General features: G+C 37.7%; 1 protein-coding gene across 2 annotated transcripts; it reads right to left on the bottom strand.

The window, feature by feature from the left end:
• Window positions 1-407: 407 nt before the first annotated feature.
• PRRG4 (proline rich and Gla domain 4) lies at window positions 408-15823 on the bottom strand. 2 transcript variants are annotated; one of them, XM_072969745.1, is made up of 6 exons: window positions 15420-15823; window positions 14938-15062; window positions 10289-10452; window positions 8882-8930; window positions 7889-8021; window positions 408-3977 (listed from the first exon to the last, which is right to left on the bottom strand). In XM_072969745.1, exons 2-6 carry the CDS (start codon window positions 15038-15040, stop codon window positions 3743-3745), a joined length of 684 nt encoding a protein of 227 aa, XP_072825846.1. In that variant the 5' UTR covers window positions 15041-15062; window positions 15420-15823; the 3' UTR covers window positions 408-3742. The 2 variants fall into 2 exon arrangements, with proteins under 2 accessions (XP_072825846.1, XP_072825847.1); XM_072969746.1 differs by lacking the exon at window positions 15420-15823 and adding an exon at window positions 15160-15413.
• Between the last annotated feature and the right edge of the window lie 1947 nt (window positions 15824-17770).

Here is a 17770-nt window from a genome sequence, read left to right as displayed (position 1 = left end):
GAAGTCTATTTTTAGTTTTTTAAGGAATCCAGGAGTAATGTTTTATAAATTTGCTTCAACTTATTAAATATTAAAACTGTGTTAAGGAAAATAGCATTTTCATAACTGCAGCTAAATTGTTTACATAGAAAGCTAGCACTGGGTGAAAGATACATACAGCAACACAATGCTGTAAACATTGTTTTGAAAACATGCAATGCATTGTTCACATTGAATTCACATAATTATTTTCATTATATGAGGAAGAATGTTTCATTGAAACAAGCAAAAAGTTTTTGCTTAGCGTAAAGTAAGTACATTTTTATTCACATGTATAAAAAGTATCTGTAATAGGAAGTCCATTAAAACCAAAACATAATCAAGCCTGAGGGAAAATTTGTATTAAAAAATGGGTTGCTCTTTCCAGATAATGAAAATGCTGATATATTTGCACCAAACTCTTGTACTATTAGGGAAACATTTTTAAACAACAAAAGGCATTGAAGGAAACACACAATACAGAAAATTGAAGGTATCAATATATGTCACACATGTTCCAAAATGCCACCTAGGCAGGATCTACAAAAGAATCATTTTTTTTTAAATTACAAAAATTCTAGACACTCCTTTAATAGTATAAATGCCATACACAACACATCAAATCAAACCAGTAACTAATACAAATTTGTTACATTCAATTAGTACAAAAGCAGTATGATATATATGAAATTAAGCTTTTAAACAGCACCAACAAAATTTTTTTATTAAAAAATTCTCTTGTACCTAAAGGAAAAGTATACACACACATAAATTATCTGAGAAATAGAAAAAAAAGGTCAGAATTTTACAGGCAGATGGGAAACCAGACCCAGAGGACACTGTTGCTCTAGTTTTCAATTGTTCTCAGAATTTTCACCAAACTCTGTATATTTACTCAGAGGGCACTTTATTATGAGATGCAAAACTTTGACATAATCATAGTTCGTGCTCTGTTTAATTTTTTTCACTTTGAAAAGAGAATATTCTGTGTAGAATTATCTATCCCACTGAAGGCATAACCCTATAAATGTGTATTTATCTTTTTCTAGTCTTATTCCCTTTTCATGCCCATGTTACATTCATTTCCTGATTGTAATAGAGGAGAAAACTGTTCTAATTAAATATAAAACTTTGTCAAAATAGATTTAATGGTTAACACTAATCAGTTACCTGGGGAAGAAGTACAAACAAAACACATCAGTCGAACTAAAAAACCCACCACCAAAAGTACAACTGTAATGACTAGAAAAGGGTGCATGAGATAGAAATATGTGTCAATAATTTTATATTGAGATATTTTCCTTTCAATTATCATAAGCATTTGTTAATTGTGGTTCTATCATATTTTCCATTTTTTAAAGCTTTTTAAAATTTTGTTTTGTCTTATTTTTGTTTTTTTGGGGAGGTAGAGGGGGAAGGTAATTAGTTTATTTATTTAAAAAAAATTTTTTTAAATGGAGGTACTGGGGATTGAATCCAGGACCTTGTGCCTAAGCACGCATTTTTACCAATGAGCTATACCCTCCCACCTCCTTTTTATATTTAAAGTATTATGAGCTCAATATTGGATGCTCTACAAATACCAGTGATTCATCTTAATGATGAACTCTAGATTTGTTCAAGTTAGAGCAATAGTTTTACACAAAATGATGACATATGACAAATCTAGGCTACCACTGGGGCAACGGGTTGTCACAGGCTCTGAAGCTAGCTTTACAGTTTAGATTCTGTGAGTCAATGGGAGTAAACAAGTTCGTGAATTATTTCAAATTGTGATTCAATAAAAGATGTATCATATCTTATATCTTATATTCTTATTCCTCCTAAGAAACACATATGTGTATGACAATACTATACAGACATCTAATATATACACACACAGATTTATATATATATATATGACAAATGCATATACATTTCTCATAAAGACTTAGAACTGTATTTTACAATTTTATAACTTGAGACAGCATATTTCTATAGGTATGAGATGGGCCTAGAAAAGTGTGCTTGCTGATTCTAAACTTAGCTCTCACCAACATGTCAGATTTTGGGCAAGTAATCCTTCTATGCCTTAGTCTGATTGTTAAAGTAACTAAAGTAGAGTTTGCCTCCGACCTTTTAAAGAGGATTAAAATAAGTGCAAAGTGCAAACTTACATAAAGAAAAGTGCTTATGTAAAGCCAAGGCATGACTAATGGTAAAATTTGTGTAGGTAATAAAGGTGGCTTGAAAAGGACCACTTTTCATAATATCTAAATGTTGCTAGATGACTTCTTTGTGACAAGCAACTGAAGAGACTGAAAATCTAAAAGGTAAAGTCTTTGGCAGTCTGTAGTGATTAAGGTTTTGCTTTTATCTGTCTTAAGATCATGCTGTCTTAAAAGAGAGACATACACTCACACAGTGTAATATGATTTATATTTTTTAAACATTTAATTTGGAAAGAATTATCAAATGCCTGTGGGTTTTAATCTCACCTCTGTAAAAATGATAAAACAAAATACCATTTTATAAATGGTCTTAAATAATAGGAAAAAGCAATGCCTGGCAAAAACATAGAGAATGGAATTTTCTATTTCTCAGAAGTAAGTTATTTTTTGAGGTCCTGCAAAGAGGAAACAAGTTCACGTACACATACACACCCACTCAAATAAATGTGTGCAAACACATCCATTCCAGACGTTTATAGCTTATACTCTACTACGTTCTTGAGGGGAGACTGGTCATATATAAGATTAGAAGAAGATACAAAATACAGGTCCAAGTGATTACCTGTGGAGTTCTGCGTCCAGACATTGAGATACAAGGGGTTGCTGGTCACTTTAATCAATATTATTTGCTAGCAGAGAAGTAAGTTACTTCTTCTAGATTCTCAAACTGTTATTTATGAATTTCAACAAATTTTCCAAATTAATAATTTATATAGTTATATGCAGATAACTTAGAAATGAAAATGGGTGTGTCTACTTGACAGTAACATGTGCAACTTTATCAAGTTCTACTCATTCTTAGCTCTGAGGCCTGTATATTTCTTTAATAGTATAACAACCCTTGTAAATCCTTGCCATTACAACCCTGTACCCTCTGAAGAATTAGTTCCCTAGCAAGTATTTTTTTAAGAAAAATTACTGACCCCACTCCCCATAATAAAATATGACCGATAGCAAGAGTTCACGACTAAACTGTGCAAAATATAGTGAATGCTGTGCAATAATTTAAAACATAAAACCAAGTGATCACATTAAGGTCACCAGTTTATATTTAAATGCCGAATTCTATGAAGTATTTCCAACCAAAAAGAAATCCTAAAAAAGAGCAGGTCCAATATTATGACTTGGGATAATCTAATAATTAGAAATTCTTACTTTTTAAAAAAATATTCAACACAAGATGTCTAAAACCTTTTTCAGTATAAAGGATACAGACAGCTCACCAGTCCTAGCTGTGATATCCATAACGCAGAGTTTTTGAATGACTTAAATGAACAAAAAAGTGCTCTCTTAACTGCAAGGATACGGAGTCACAGTTCCTTATCCAGCTGATAATGATCAAGTCCAGGTCCAAGATGTCGACAGAACTTCAGCGGCATATTACACGTGCTTATTCCTCCTTTATGCTCTGTAGTTTGTCATAAAGGGCTGAACTGACACGTCCTTTCTGGTCCAGGAAAATGAGCCATTTAAATAATGTGAATGTTCTATATCACCAAGACAACAGGGCAGGCTTAGTGAGATGGGAGTGACATAGACTTTTTAAATACCCTAAATCCTTTTGTTGGCCCAGGATATGGTGGTGGCGGCGAAACATTGTGTTTTCTGGTCAGTGCCATTGCCTGCTCATAAGAAGGTAATCCTGTGTCCTCCACTAAAGATGGCGAAGGAGACAAGACGGCCTCCTCAGGTCTTCTGAAAATGATGGAGGGAGTATGTCTGCCCCTTCTTACATAGGTGTCTGAAGAACTAAACAGAAACAGCATTTAGGTCTAGGAAAGGCAGCATTTTTAGGTTAACATGGCAATATTAAAAAAAAAAATCCAACTATTTTGATAAAAGTTGAACCTGATTTATTAATATAAGAATGGTTTTATTTTATTCCTAAACTCTGAAAAAGTCTTAGTATAGGGGAAAGATCAAGAGCTTTGAAGTCAGTCATGGGTATGAAACAGGATCCTATCATTTCATGGCTATGAGACCAAAGGCCGGTTAACCTAACTCAGTTTTCCTCCTCTGTAAAATGGGGATAATAATAGCTACCTCAACAGAGTTGTTTCGTGTGGTCTGAGAAAGATGTCATATGTGAAGCATCTCAGCAATATCTGGAGTACTATAATGAAGACTCAAAACATGCAATTCCCTTTTTCTTCTGCTCCTGAATTAAAACTTTTCCAAAGGATGGTGTGAAACCAAATCCAGGCTTTGTTGAAAGGCAGCACTACTCCATGCCAAGGAAACTGATGCCTCAGAGATGATCACAACAGCAGATGCCCGTCTCTCTCCTCTGCCCCCCCCTGCAGCCCAGCTCCCTGGGCCACCCCTTCTAAACAGTACTTCCATCATGTCAATCTTCTCTGCGAAAGTCTAACCTGCAGTCTACTTTCCACTGAATCAAGTTCTAACTCCTGTGCCTCCTTTTCAAAATCTCCCTTATTCTGGCCTTGCCTTATTTTCTGTAGCTCTCTGCCATTGCCAAGGTAGCCTCTTGACTCTCCTCTGCATGTGCAATGAACTCTCTGTTCTCTTTCACTGGTACTGTTCCTTTTCTCAGATTACTGTCCTTTCCCCACTTCATTGATCCAAGCCCAACAATTAGAAAAAAAAAATATATACGGCTTAGACCAAGTCCCACCATTTTCACAAAACTTTGTTACCTACACCAGCCAATGAAAATTGAAATGCAAAGCAGGTCTGGTGTTTTGAAACTACATTTTTCCCTTCTTACTTGTGAATTACAAATTATAATTTAAACATCAGTAAACCAATCTGTTTAGACTGTGAAGTTGGCTGTCTATGAAGTATCTATGCATAAATTTACCTCCTACAGTTACGGCTGATAATATAATTAAAACCTATGGGTAATCCCCAGCCTCTACTCAATATTTACAATATTCTTCCCAACAAGACATAGTTCAGCCGACCCAAAATACTGTAAACTTTTGCAAACTAAATTAGTCAATTTGCCCCATAGGATACCTTTTCCTTTGTAGATAATAGTGAGATCTGAAACTGGACAGGAGAGAAGAAAATTGCAGAGAGAGAGAGAGACAAAAAGAAAAAGATCTGTGTAAATCTAGGAACTGAATAATTAACCCTTCGATAGTTGAGAGGTGACGGACAGCATCATAAGTTTACTTAGCAGGCTCAACACAATTCCTCCTCTGTCAGAAATCTGGAATGTATTCACGTCACTTGCCACATTCATTAGCTTGTGACGAAAAGTGCTACTTGTTTGCTTACAGGAGACAGGAGAGACATGTTTTATTTGAGCAAATAAATTTTTCCATGTTGACCTTCAAAATTTAAGTTATAGGAACAGTATAATTATATTAAAGTCATTAAGTGTCTAGACAGTGATTTTTACGCACATCTTAAATGACTGAAATCAGAAAGTACCCACCATGAACATCTCAAATAAACTGACAACATCATATTATGCCAATTTTCCTCCATAAAATATAGGGACTAAGAAATGAAAAGATCTTGTTTCCTATTTCTTGGCATGTATTGCAGAAGAATGAGGCAAACTATTGTAACAATGAGCTTATTTTTTACTCTTTTCTTTTTCAAATAGTCCTTCGCCCATCCGCCATTTCCAGACTTGCAGACTATACAAAGAGAACAAATACTTCTGCTGGAAGAAATGTCTTGGGACAATTTGATGAAAAGCACTTTAGTAAGTATTTAAAAGTTAGTTCTGACATAAGTGAATGTCTAGTAAACCTAGTTTGAAACGTCCCTTATAAAGTGTTGCTTTGAGGATCAAAGTGAGACAATAGACATAAAAATGATCTGTAAATGGTACAGCATTATACTGTACTAACATTAAGTATAATAATCTAACTTTTAAAATGAGATGGCTAGTTTTTTTTTTAATCTTATGATAACATACTCAGAAAACACACATAATAATGACACCTCTTTGCTCTCTGTGTTTTTGAATTCGTCTTCCAACCTCATGCAGGAAAGAAGTGAGAGGTTTTGCAGAAAAAAAGGCATAAGGTAAGAAGATGTAGTGAGTGCAGAAAAGTAGAAAAACGAAGAAAAACTGGGGAGAAGAGAGAAGAAAATGTCATGAGGATACTGAATAATGGCTTTGCTATCACAGACCTTGAAGGAAATGATTAAACACGAGGTGCATACATGGACTGTTTTGGCAAAATATTGTGGATGAGGTGGAAAAGACGGAAAGCTAAAAGGCAAGAAGAGTTTCCAAAGACACATTTTGCCTATTTCTTTATTAACTGTGAGTTTCTAGGTATCCCGCAGCTTGTGGAAAAAGCCATATTGAGTAAAACCTTAGTGAAGAGTCATTTCCTATCTGTTAAGTAAGGGAAATTAGTAGAACTCTCTCAGCTTAAAAGACAGTGGCTTAAGAAAAACGGCACAGGTTCTTTCTTACTTTCTCTCACTTTTCGAAATTTTATAGGATCTACAGAGCTCTTTGACAATCTCCTTAGTCCCTGCCCATCAATCACATTAATGCCTTGGGGAACTGTTCAGGAATTCCAGCTGGGGCACAGAATTACGATTATGGTGCCCCTGTCCTCTGCCTTCTTTGCTGCCATGTCCTCCTCTGCACCCTTACCGAGGCATCCTTTAAAGTTCTGTCCCTTGCCTTCTGTCGTTTCATCACACTCAGAGAACTTGCCTACTCTCATGGCTTAGCTTTAATCCTCTCATGGAGGAATCCCTTTTTTTAAAAAAATTATTTTTTATTGAAGTTTAGTTGATTTACAGTGTTAGTTTCAGGTGTATAGCAAAGTGATTCAGTTAAATATACACACACACACATACATATATTTTTCAGATTCTTTCCCATTACAGTTTATTACAAGAAATTGAATATAGTTCCCTGCGCTATACAGTCGGTCCTTCTTGTTTATCTATTTTATATATAGTAGTGTGTATCTATTAATTCCAGACTCCTAATTTATCCCAAATGGAGGAATCCTAATTTCACATCTGTTGCCCTAAACTCTTACCTCAACAGTAAAGAAAAAATATTTATTGTGGTAAAATATGTATAACATAAAACTTACCACTTTAACCATTATAATTGTATAACTCAGTGGTATCAATTATATTCACAATGTTGTGCAACCATCACCAAGATCTGTTTCCATAATCTTTTCATTACCTGGTTACCATCATGAGCTTCTTCACAAAATTTATAAGTGTGAATAGGGACACATAAACATACATTTTGATAGCCTGTTTAGCACCTGGTGCTTTTTTTGAATAAAGGTTATTTCTACACTTCCCCATCTATACTTACAGAGAAGATACTATGGATAGTATAGAAGATAATAACTTTTTATTCTAATAAGGATGTTGAGATTCTATTATGCAGACAGTTATGGCCTTTATGAAGCTTTAGAAAGCTTTCCTCATGCACTGGAGTTCATTTTATAGCTATATACCAATATTGATTTGTTAGTTTTACAAACATGTTCTGGCAACATAAGATATTAACAACAAGGGAACTGGGTGAAGGATATATGGGAGTCTCTGCTATCTTTGCAACTTTTCTGAATATCTAAAATTATTCCAAAATCAAGAGTATTTTAAAAAATAGGCAACCGTTTTTAAAGCCATTTAAAAATAACAGTATAGAATGTATAATAGTGAATTGAGTATTTTTACTTGGTACTTACCCTGGATATTGATGCTGGTTACACTTAGTGATACAAAGATAGTAACCAAGTAATCCAAAAATAACCAAAAATACTCCAGCAGCAATTAAGCCAGTCAGAAGACCCATAACATCAATTTTCTCTCTGTTGCCATCTTAAGAGAAATCATTAAAATAACATAAGTATAACTGAAAAGCACCACCTATGATTTCAATAAATTTCATACTGAATGTATGCACACTATTAAGCATCTAATAATTAATATTGATTACTTTTAAAAGTCTGTGCTAAAGACATGACCAGAAAAAATTTCAATTCACTTTCTAAAAGCCCTAGTTATGGCTTCATTTATTTTAAACAAGTCATATTAAATGGGTAACATTCAAGACTAAGTGGGATAAACATTCTTTGTTCAGTGATACATATTTTGGTATTAACTACTAAGATAAGTGTCCTATGCAGCTCCAGTGGAGCCATGTAGTCTCCCTACAGCGGGGATCTATCTAGAGGGGATGAAAAAATAGCTGGCAAAAACGAAACAAAACAAAAACAAAAACTTGACTAAAAAGCAGTTAGAGATGATCAGTGCGAATAAAATAAAGGATCTCGCCTTTCTACGAGTTATTTAATTCTAACAATGTTAACTTACCTACTAGCATAAGTATTCTAGTCACTTGTATAAAGAAAAGAATTAAAACAGTTTACTACTTGAAACTAACAGAGTTCTACTTTTATTCTGTGCAAGTCTTGACTTAGCTGATCTGTTTAAAACAGCATTAAGCCTATTATCTCGTTTCCCTAGTATCTCACCAAACTTGATTTTCAGTGTATAAATAGATGCACGTGACCTTTTCTGTCTTAGACAGCCCAGTGTATAATTGAGAAATCCTCCTCGGATTTACAAGGTATGTATATTGTGCAACAACCATACTTAAAACAATGAAATGAAAAATGTATTACAATAGAGAGAGGGTGGAAAAAAAAAACATTAAAATTGATTGATTCTTGCCTTACCTGATTTTGTGGTTGGTCCTTTAATAGAGTATTCTTGCCAAAATGCCATCTAAAAGAAAGGTAAATATTCCAAGTTTATTTAATTGCTTTATTATCATTTCATTTGGTCTCGGTGACCCAGACTAGGGGTACAAAATTCCTGGCATGTGCCACAGGTAGGATACCAGTCCATTCAAGCTGGAGGGAGTGACTCACTCTCATTAAAGCACTGCACCCACCACTGTTTCTGCCAGCTTTCTACCACTGTCCTCTGCTATTCTCCCTTCGCCGGCCCAGAGCCCTCACTCAGGCATCAGGGAAAACTGTCACATTAGAAAGTAGATGAAAGTAGCAAAGGTGGACGTTGAAACAGGGGACTCACTATCATGTTTGAAAAGGAGTCCGATATTTTTCTACATTAGATGGGCCCTCAGTTTGCTAGGAGATTTTACTGAAAGGTATTTACTGGTTTGGAAAGACATCCCTGGGACGGTTTCAGTTCAGTGTCACTTGAGAGAACGGAAGCCGATTTTAAGGAACTGTGATACAATTAGAAAATGGGTTTGTGAAAAACAGAGTAAAATTTCAACAGGCACAGCTACAAGGTACAGACTTTGTTTCCCTTCTCTGATAGATGCAGCAGATGATGGCAGGGAATGGGAGCCTGGGCACAATTTTGGGAGGAAAAAGAACTTAGTTCCAGTAACACCTGCATTTGAAGGATACAGAGAGGTTCTTATTGACTAAAGAGTAAAATGGAGTTCTTGAGGAAGGGGAAAAGGAGAAAGGGGTTCTTTAAGATACAAAACTAAATAATTTAAGTCACTTAACATTCTTAAAGAATATGCCAGATTATAACAGAGATAGTGCTGCTTGTTTTGTACTTTTTCAGGATTAACAGACAGGATTTAATTATATTTTAAGGGAAAACTTCTAAAAGTTCACTGCCAAGCAATAAACTGAATGTGGGACTATATATTCTGCACCCTCAGTTTCTAGCAGAGCACTTGGCACATAGCAGATTGTTAGTAAGTACTGGAAGTATAAATAAGGTAATCAACAAAAGTTAAGTCCAATGGGAAAAATTGTTGAGTCTTGAATGATTAAAGCCTAAGTCAGAGAACTAACTCAAATAATATCCTGAAGTTTAATCTACTCTGCTTCATGATTGTTTTTGAACATCGTAAACATTAAACACACAAAATCACAACATAATTGATACTTTGCTAATTACATAACCCAGCTAAGTATAAAGTCAAGTGTAAATGGGGTAATTAGCATTTTAGGAAAGTAGAATGAGATAACAGGTATACAATCCTAGTTTTATTTAAGGTGTACCATCTCTAATGACTTGCGGAAATGAAAGTGCCATTTTCTTAAGTGCAATTTAATAAATGTCTAGCCAATTAACATCATCATTCAAATTACCGTTTTATCTTCATCCACAAAAATCTCTCTGGCTTCCTCATAATTACAAAGTTCTTCTGTGCACTCTCTTTCTAGGTCACCGGGAGTGAAGAGCTCCAAATCAAATCTATTATATAGAAGGTGTCTATGGATGAACGAGTTTGCCTCTTCTTTTGATGTAAAGACTAATGAAGAAACAGAAAGATTTCACACATTAATAAAAACAAGGCAGAAAATTCCTGTTTTATTTGTGGGAAAACCAAATAGTTCTCTTGATGTGGTTAAATTATACCAAATTTTCTTGTGTGGTTTTAAAATCTGACAAAAAGAAGAATCATCAATAAAAATAATTTCTGCTAATCATGAAATACAGATATTAGCAAAACTCCAGAACATATATGAGTTGATTATGTCCAAAATTATCAGCATAAATGAAAATTGTTTGAGTATCACTTTTCCTTCTAGACAATTATTTTTCCAATAAATGACAGGCCAGACTATTCTATTTCTAAAGTGTTGGTTTCCTATTATCTTGACTGAGAAAAATTAGTCTGGTGTAATGAACAGAGTATTGGATTAAGAGTTAGAGGACAGAGATTCTTCTTTTTTGATTTGGCTTAGTTATCAGCTGTATATCCTGGGATAAGTCACTTACATCTCTGGGTTGCCATTTCTTTATTTGTAAAACTGGAATATGAACTAAGTAATCACTAAGATCTCTTAATGTTTTAAATTTTTAAATTGATACATTTATGTTAAAATTGTTGTATCAAGTTTATACTAAAAATGTTTAAACTTCTAAGTTGATAAAATTATAAATTAATTGTAAGATTCATTAAAAGCCATCCAGTCCTTCCCAAAGTAGTAGCTCCCTCCACCCAGTCCCTAAACACGTGTCTACAAAGCTTTACAAGACTCCTTTTACATTTGCTGGGAAGGTAAATGGTAAACATGATAGTTAATCACAAGTTGACACAAAACCAAAATATCCTACCATGGCAGTATTTTCAAAACCCACAGACTTCAAACTCGTTCTGGTGTCACAAACAAAGCTGAAGGGATCTGGCCCCAGATCACATTACAGAGACTGGAATTCAGAAACTCTGAGAACTACATCAGGTGCTGAAAAGAATTTAAAAGCGTTGGTATTTCTCATTGCTAACCATTATGAAAGGAGGAACAAGTTAAAATGGGCGACTGAAAGACAGATCAAGACTGAGGACAGCACATGGCCTGGAAGACTAAGACTGATTTGAGAGTGACCTCAGGTTGGCTATTTATTCTTAGCCTTTGAGAACAGTCACACCTTGGCCAGGATATTCTTCCTACTAATCAATCACTTTTCCAAGTTGGTTTGAATCTTATAGAGCTGTTTTGTTCAATACAGTAGCCACTAGCCACATGTGCCTATTGAGCACTTGAAATGTGGCTTGTCTGAACTGAGATATACATGGGACTGCAAAGACATAGTGAAAAAAGAAAGAAAGAAAGTGAAATATCTCAATGTTTTATATTGCTTATATTTGGAAAAGATATTTTGGATATATTGGGTTAAATTAAATTCATTATTAAAATCAATTTCACCTATTTCTTTTTACTTTTTTAATGTGACTACTAGAAAATTTTTAATTATGTATATGGTTCATATTTTATTTCTGTTGGCCAGTGCTACTCTAGCAGATTCATTTTTATGTTATAAATAACATATATGGGCTATCTGAACCAAGCAGGAAGCTAGAATGGGGTCATTAGTGACCACTGCTTTGAGAAATATTCTAAGAGGTAGACCAGTGTGATGAAATATTTTTGTTTTTTTCTTCTCCATTTCCTTCCCTTTCTTGTAGATGTTATGTTACCACTACATGGAGACAGAACGAAAAATTTTCCAAGTCTCCACTGTCTGTCATTGGGATTCTTGCAATGTTCCTCTAAGGGGGTCTCCTTGTGCCTTACAGCTGCACTGGATTCCAATATGCCTGGTTCTCTCCTGCCTTTGTACCTGCTATTTCCTCTCAATAGAACTTTCTTCTTTCAGTTTGCTCTCTCACCTCCTTCAGGACTTTGTTCAATATTACCTTGAAACCCATCCTCAACCACCCCCTTCCGCACTCCCCACTCCCTATTGTACTTTGTTTTTCTCCGCAGCACTTATGACCAACTAGTGGTCCCTATGCTTTACTTACTTATTTGTTACCACTCTGTTCCCCTCACTAGAAGGAAATTTCCATTAGAGCAGGGATGTTGGTTCCCGACACACAGAGGTGCCCAAAAAATTACTTATAAATTACATGAATATATGCGACATTCCTATAGTGGGAAGGAGCTCTTGGACCGAAATTCTACCAGTTGAAGCAATTCAGAGGTATAGCCTGCTACTCAGCTTGGCATGGGTTTACAATACTAAACCAATGATAAGGTAACTCTGAGCTTGCCTAACTTAGCTATGATGTACTTACTACATGAAATCTAATTCTAGAATGGAGAATTAACAATCTGCCTCTGTATTGTTGCTTCTCAGATATGCTCAGATATTTACATTTTATTGGCTAGAAGAGCAATGCCAAATTTCTCATTGTCAGTCTCCTGTTCAAGTCAGTTATCTGAGTTGTAAAACACCTCTGCCCTCCAAATGGGATTCTCAGCTTGAAAGGAAAGTAAGAGAGTCATAAACATTTTGATTGTTCCTGAAATGATATTTACGCCAATGAAGGTCTCCACCACTGTGTAAAACGTGCCTTCCAGGGGCTGCTGTGTATCACTTCCCTGAGTGTCAAAGTTCCGATTCAGTCCGCAGTTGACCTTAGACCTTCAATGCCTTATCAGATTTCTTCCTGCCTCCCTTATGATCTTAGGAGAAATACTATCCTTTGTTATTTGGGTTCTAAGTAGCCTTGGATTTGCTTATAGTTGAAAGAAGTAAACTTCCTTGCCTCTGGAGTATCCTGAACTCTCAGTGAGAATTCTGTTTTCCCTCTGGTCATTGCTGGAAGATGCACTAGCCTTGAACTTCTGTATCTGCCTCCTCAGATTTTCTTCCCATCTCTTTCTCCAGTCTTAGACCATATTAAGAGGTTGTATGTGGATTCTGCTGTTTTTAACCCACCAACTGAGATATTCCATTCTCTCCCTCTCTCCTGTCTCCCCATGTTTTCTAAATAAATTCCTTTTCAGTCATTTCAACCCTCCTCTTGGGTTTTGTCAGAATGTAGCTGAAGGTTCTTTATTTTCCTAACTGCTTCTCATATCTCTATTTATTATATCTCATATGAAGATAGAGAGCACTGGCTTCTGTGCCATAGGTTTACACCCTACCTCTTCCACCAGATGAAGCAATCCTCCGATCCTCCGGGGCAGGGATTGTAGTCTTTCATTTCTACATCTCCCATACCTGGCACATTCTATGTATTGATAAAGTAGTTATTAACCGAACAAATCAGCTTTTTAATATAGGATTCCTCGTTTACATTTCCCACAGATCTCTCCAGCCTTCCACACTCAAGTATGATCTCTAAATTCCTTCTGTAGTTTGTGATGTCCTTAAGAGTGTCTTTTGTGCCTATATCATGTGAATGAATGAACACACTCACAGGCACTCTGGGGATCAGCATCTGGTACCACTGAGTATAGATCATTAACTTTATATACGAGTGGACTGTCAACCTTATATAGTGCAACCTGGGAGGCACCAAGAAGGCTCTCCTTCCAAATCTCCCCTATCCCAGCGGCTAGACTATCCAACTGCCTAGAATTCTGCTGTCAGCGCTTGATTCCTACGGGTTAGGACACTTCCCTATCTTAATACACACACAGACTCCTAGAAGGTTTGACACCCTGAGCTGTATTAATTATTAATAAGTCATCCAGTAATATTAGTGTAACCAGATCCTTCCCAAAAGAAAATGAGGTGAGTAGGATCTGATGAGAATGAATAGGGACAGGAATGTGTAGGACAGGAGGTGGATCCAAAGCACTGGCACTGTGTAGGGAAGCACAGTGACTAGACAAGAAGAAATGAAAGCCTTTTTTTTTTCTTCTCTCTTTTCTGTTTTTCTCTAGGTTGGCCTTTTAAAATGTGGTCAGGAATCAGTCTGTTTGTCACCCGGAGCCCACTAGGTGTGGAATTCTAGGTTAGCATGCCCCAAACCTAATTTTCTCACACCATCTGGCTTTACCCAGATAATCAGACATTTTAAAGTTAAAAAGTATCTCAGAGATCATTCCACTCCCCACCCCCATCTTACAAGCTGAAAGGGGCGAAGTAACTTGCCCAGGGCCTCACAACAAATCCAGACTAGATCCTGGACTCCCTGTCCGTCTTTCCAGGAAGAACAAGTAATTATGTTTATTATAATTACCACGTAGCCTCATCTAGAACAAGGGCACTCATTGATTTTCAGAAGTTGAAATAGGTTTTCCATTCAGTTAACCACAAACCCGGTTTTAAATATATATGTTTATCAAAAGTAACTCACAGAAACAAATGTGTATAAAATGCGCTTAACATAACAAACCACAACATTACCAAATAAGCCGCAAATTGAAGGATGTTTTAGTGCTTCTATGATTGATGGTGGCTTGTAATCTCAAAGACTACACTTTCTCCTTTAAGTCCTTTAATACGCGGCTCGGGTTTCCACGACAGTTTTCTTGGAAACTGAAGCCAGGCTTACCTTCTTCTTCCTCATGCCTCGACTTCTCCGGACTTCTTGTGCAATGAGGAAACGCGAAGGTAACTACGGTCAATTGGCTGAGTAGCACCAGAAGTATAAACATAGTCCAGCAACTGTCAGACAAACTGAAACAAACAAAATAACCAACAAGCAAACAAGAAAACATGTCAAAAAAGCCCCTGGCTCAGCACTTTGAGTTTCTGTGGGAACTGAGTCACCGACCTGTTGTGCTCAAAGCCACCGCGCGACTGTGTCTCGAGCGCGGTTTCGGTCTCCAGGGTCGGACCAGCGCCCGGAAGCAGCGCCGGGGAATAAATGCCACCTCCCGTCGCCCCGCCCCCAGGACTTTACAGACGGCTGAGCGGGCACCTGCTGCCGTGGGTGACCCTCTGCTTTGTGTTCGAATCGCACCCAGTCTACCGAGGTGGCCGCCTCCGAGTCACCCACTCCCCACCCGGGGGCCGGGCCGTCGGACCCCGCACCTGCAGCTCCGGGCGCATGTTCCAGCAGCTCCCGGGCCGGAGCCCCGTGCTTGGGTAGTCCCCGCGGCCGCCAGACCCACTGTCTCGGCGCCACCCAGATCCGTGCGTCTCTCTCCGAAGAGTCGGGGAGGCCCCCGCGCTCGGCAGAGAAAGCGCCTGAGGTCCGCAGAGGGGCGCCCTGGCCAGTCCGGGGACGCGCGGCGCTGAGTCCTGCCTTGATCCCGGGAGGCCGCGGACTAGAGCGGTGGGAAAGGGAGGAGGCAGCTACCTGGGAGTACCTGCCCGCGCTCCTCCTCCCACGGGCCGGCCTACCTGCGGCGGGCGGGCAGTTGGCAGGAGTCTCCAGGAAGCCTACGCCTCGCTGTCGCCGCCACTGCTTCTGCCCTGAGTGCTGGGCAAGCCTGGCCGCCTGCAGCCACTTCTGGCCCCGCCTTGGCGCGCGGGTGGCAGGTTTTAGATTCCTTTCTGGATCCTGCGTCCTCTGCCAACTCAGGGGAGCGTGTTCAGCTCCCAGTGCTAAGCAGAGCCCCTCCCCTCCCGGCTCCAACCCCGACCCCGGCGCCTCCCGGGCTTTTGGCTTTGGGTTCCACTAGACCCCTAGGCAAGAGGGTCTGTCTCAAAAATGTGGTTCGGGAACGAGAAGTAGATAGTCATCAGAGAAAATACACTATTAGTAATATGAAATGGAAAGTGCTTAAAATTAATCAATTACATCGGTTCTCAAACTGTGGTCCTCTGGGTTTGGGTCATCTCCAAGATCCGTTCAAGGGGCCGAGGCCAAAACTATTTCCATTATGGTACAAAGACACGATTTGCCTTTTTCACTTTCATTCTCTCATGAATGTACGGAAATTTCCAGAGGCCATTTGACGTGTAATGATGTTATCACTCAGCTCCCTCATAGAATGCTTGCATGTGTATTGCGTTTTCCAACACTTTCTATGATAGTGGGTTTAAATATCAATATGAACATTTGTTACAGAGATTTAGAGAGATTAATAAAATCTGCTTGTTCTCAGTGTTCCTGTACTTTTATTAGCTACCTTTAATTTAGTCATACCTTCTAAGACAGCTCAAAAAGTTACCTGAAATCTTGAGATTTTCTTTGAGCCCATACAGGAACACAACAAACAGTAAGTACACTTTGTTGTCTTGATTTGAAATAATATTTTGAAAATTTCTCAATTTTAATATGTAAGATGATAAATACTAGTAGATATAATTCGCGTAAGGGGTCCTCAATAATGTTAAGGAGTGTAAAGAGGTCCAGAGATCTAAGAGTTTGAGGATTTCTGCCTCAAGTAATGAAGAGCACCTGTGCCAGATGATGGTCACAGACTTCCTTGTCTGAACAACATGGTTAACAACTCTTTGGAACATTATTCAAGTTTCCATGCTTTGGCCAAAGTGGCTTGGAACTTGCTAGAAGCAAGAAACAGGAAACATCTCCTTAGAAGACCTGTTGTACTATTTATTCATTCACTAAGCCAGACTAAGCCCTGAGGATAGAAAGGTAAACACCATAGTTTCTGTTTGGGGGTAGAATTTAGTCTAAGATCTATATCTAAGAATGTGGGCCTGTAAAGTTCTTATTGCAGGGGAGAACTGACTTATTCATCTTTATATCCTCCACAGTCCCCAGCAGAGTACCTTTTGTGTTGTTCATGCTCAATATGCTTTTTTTAGGGGGGCAAGGGTAGAAGCAGTTTATTTTCAGATCAGAAAAGTGCTTCACACTGTATTTGGAGAGGCAAATAGTCAAATGCCTCATGCTGCAGAACTTTGGTAGACATTTCTTGGTAGAATTCGTTCACCCACATATCCAAATACTTGGACCAAAACAAATGAGGCTTTGTGCTTACACCATATACCAGAGTTTACAATCTGAGAGGGAGTCAGATACGGAAGCGAAAGTCTGTTTCTCAGTGGTAAGTTACATCCCTGTAGGTTTCTCTGTAATGTTGGATCCTAAAGAGTATTAAACCATTGGGCATGGGCACACAAACTTCAGCCACTATGGAGCTGCAATATTTTGAGATTAGGAAGCAAAGAGAGGAAAGAGAATAGTCAGCAACAACATTGTCCAAGATTGTCAGTTTCTTCTGTTATTTACTTGCTGTTTTCATTTTCTCATTTTATACCATTTGGGGGATACATTTAAAAGTCACAATATTCTTATGCCTTTCTCCCAAAACGTTTTAAGTGCTTTTATTCTGGCCATTTGTGGAGTTAGGCCAGATATTATGATTCTTATTTTACAAAGAAGGATACTGAAGCATGAAGAAGTAAAGGATCTTGTACAGTCATTGGCCAAGTAGTAACCCGGCTCTTGACTCTTTTCAGTGCTTTTT

The sequence above is a fragment of the Vicugna pacos genome, chromosome 10 (genome assembly GCF_048564905.1).
Source record: "Vicugna pacos chromosome 10, VicPac4, whole genome shotgun sequence".
Classification (NCBI taxonomy): domain Eukaryota; kingdom Metazoa; phylum Chordata; class Mammalia; order Artiodactyla; family Camelidae; genus Vicugna; species Vicugna pacos.
The sequence above is the reverse complement of the archived record's forward strand: the minus strand, read 5'-3'. Positions and strand labels throughout refer to the sequence as shown.

Bases quoted from the DNA above. Each gene is read 5' to 3' on its own strand.
- PRRG4 (XM_072969745.1), bottom strand. From the start codon at position 15,040: ATGTTTATACTTCTGGTGCTACTCAGCCAATTGACCGTAGTTACCTTC. The intron at 10,453-14,937 runs GTAAGCCTGGCT...TTTCTTCATTAG, and splicing joins GAGGCATGAGGAAGAAGAAG to TCTTTACATCAAAAGAAGAG. The intron at 8,022-8,881 runs GTAAGGCAAGAA...ATTTCTCTTAAG, and splicing joins AGGACCAACCACAAAATCAG to ATGGCAACAGAGAGAAAATT.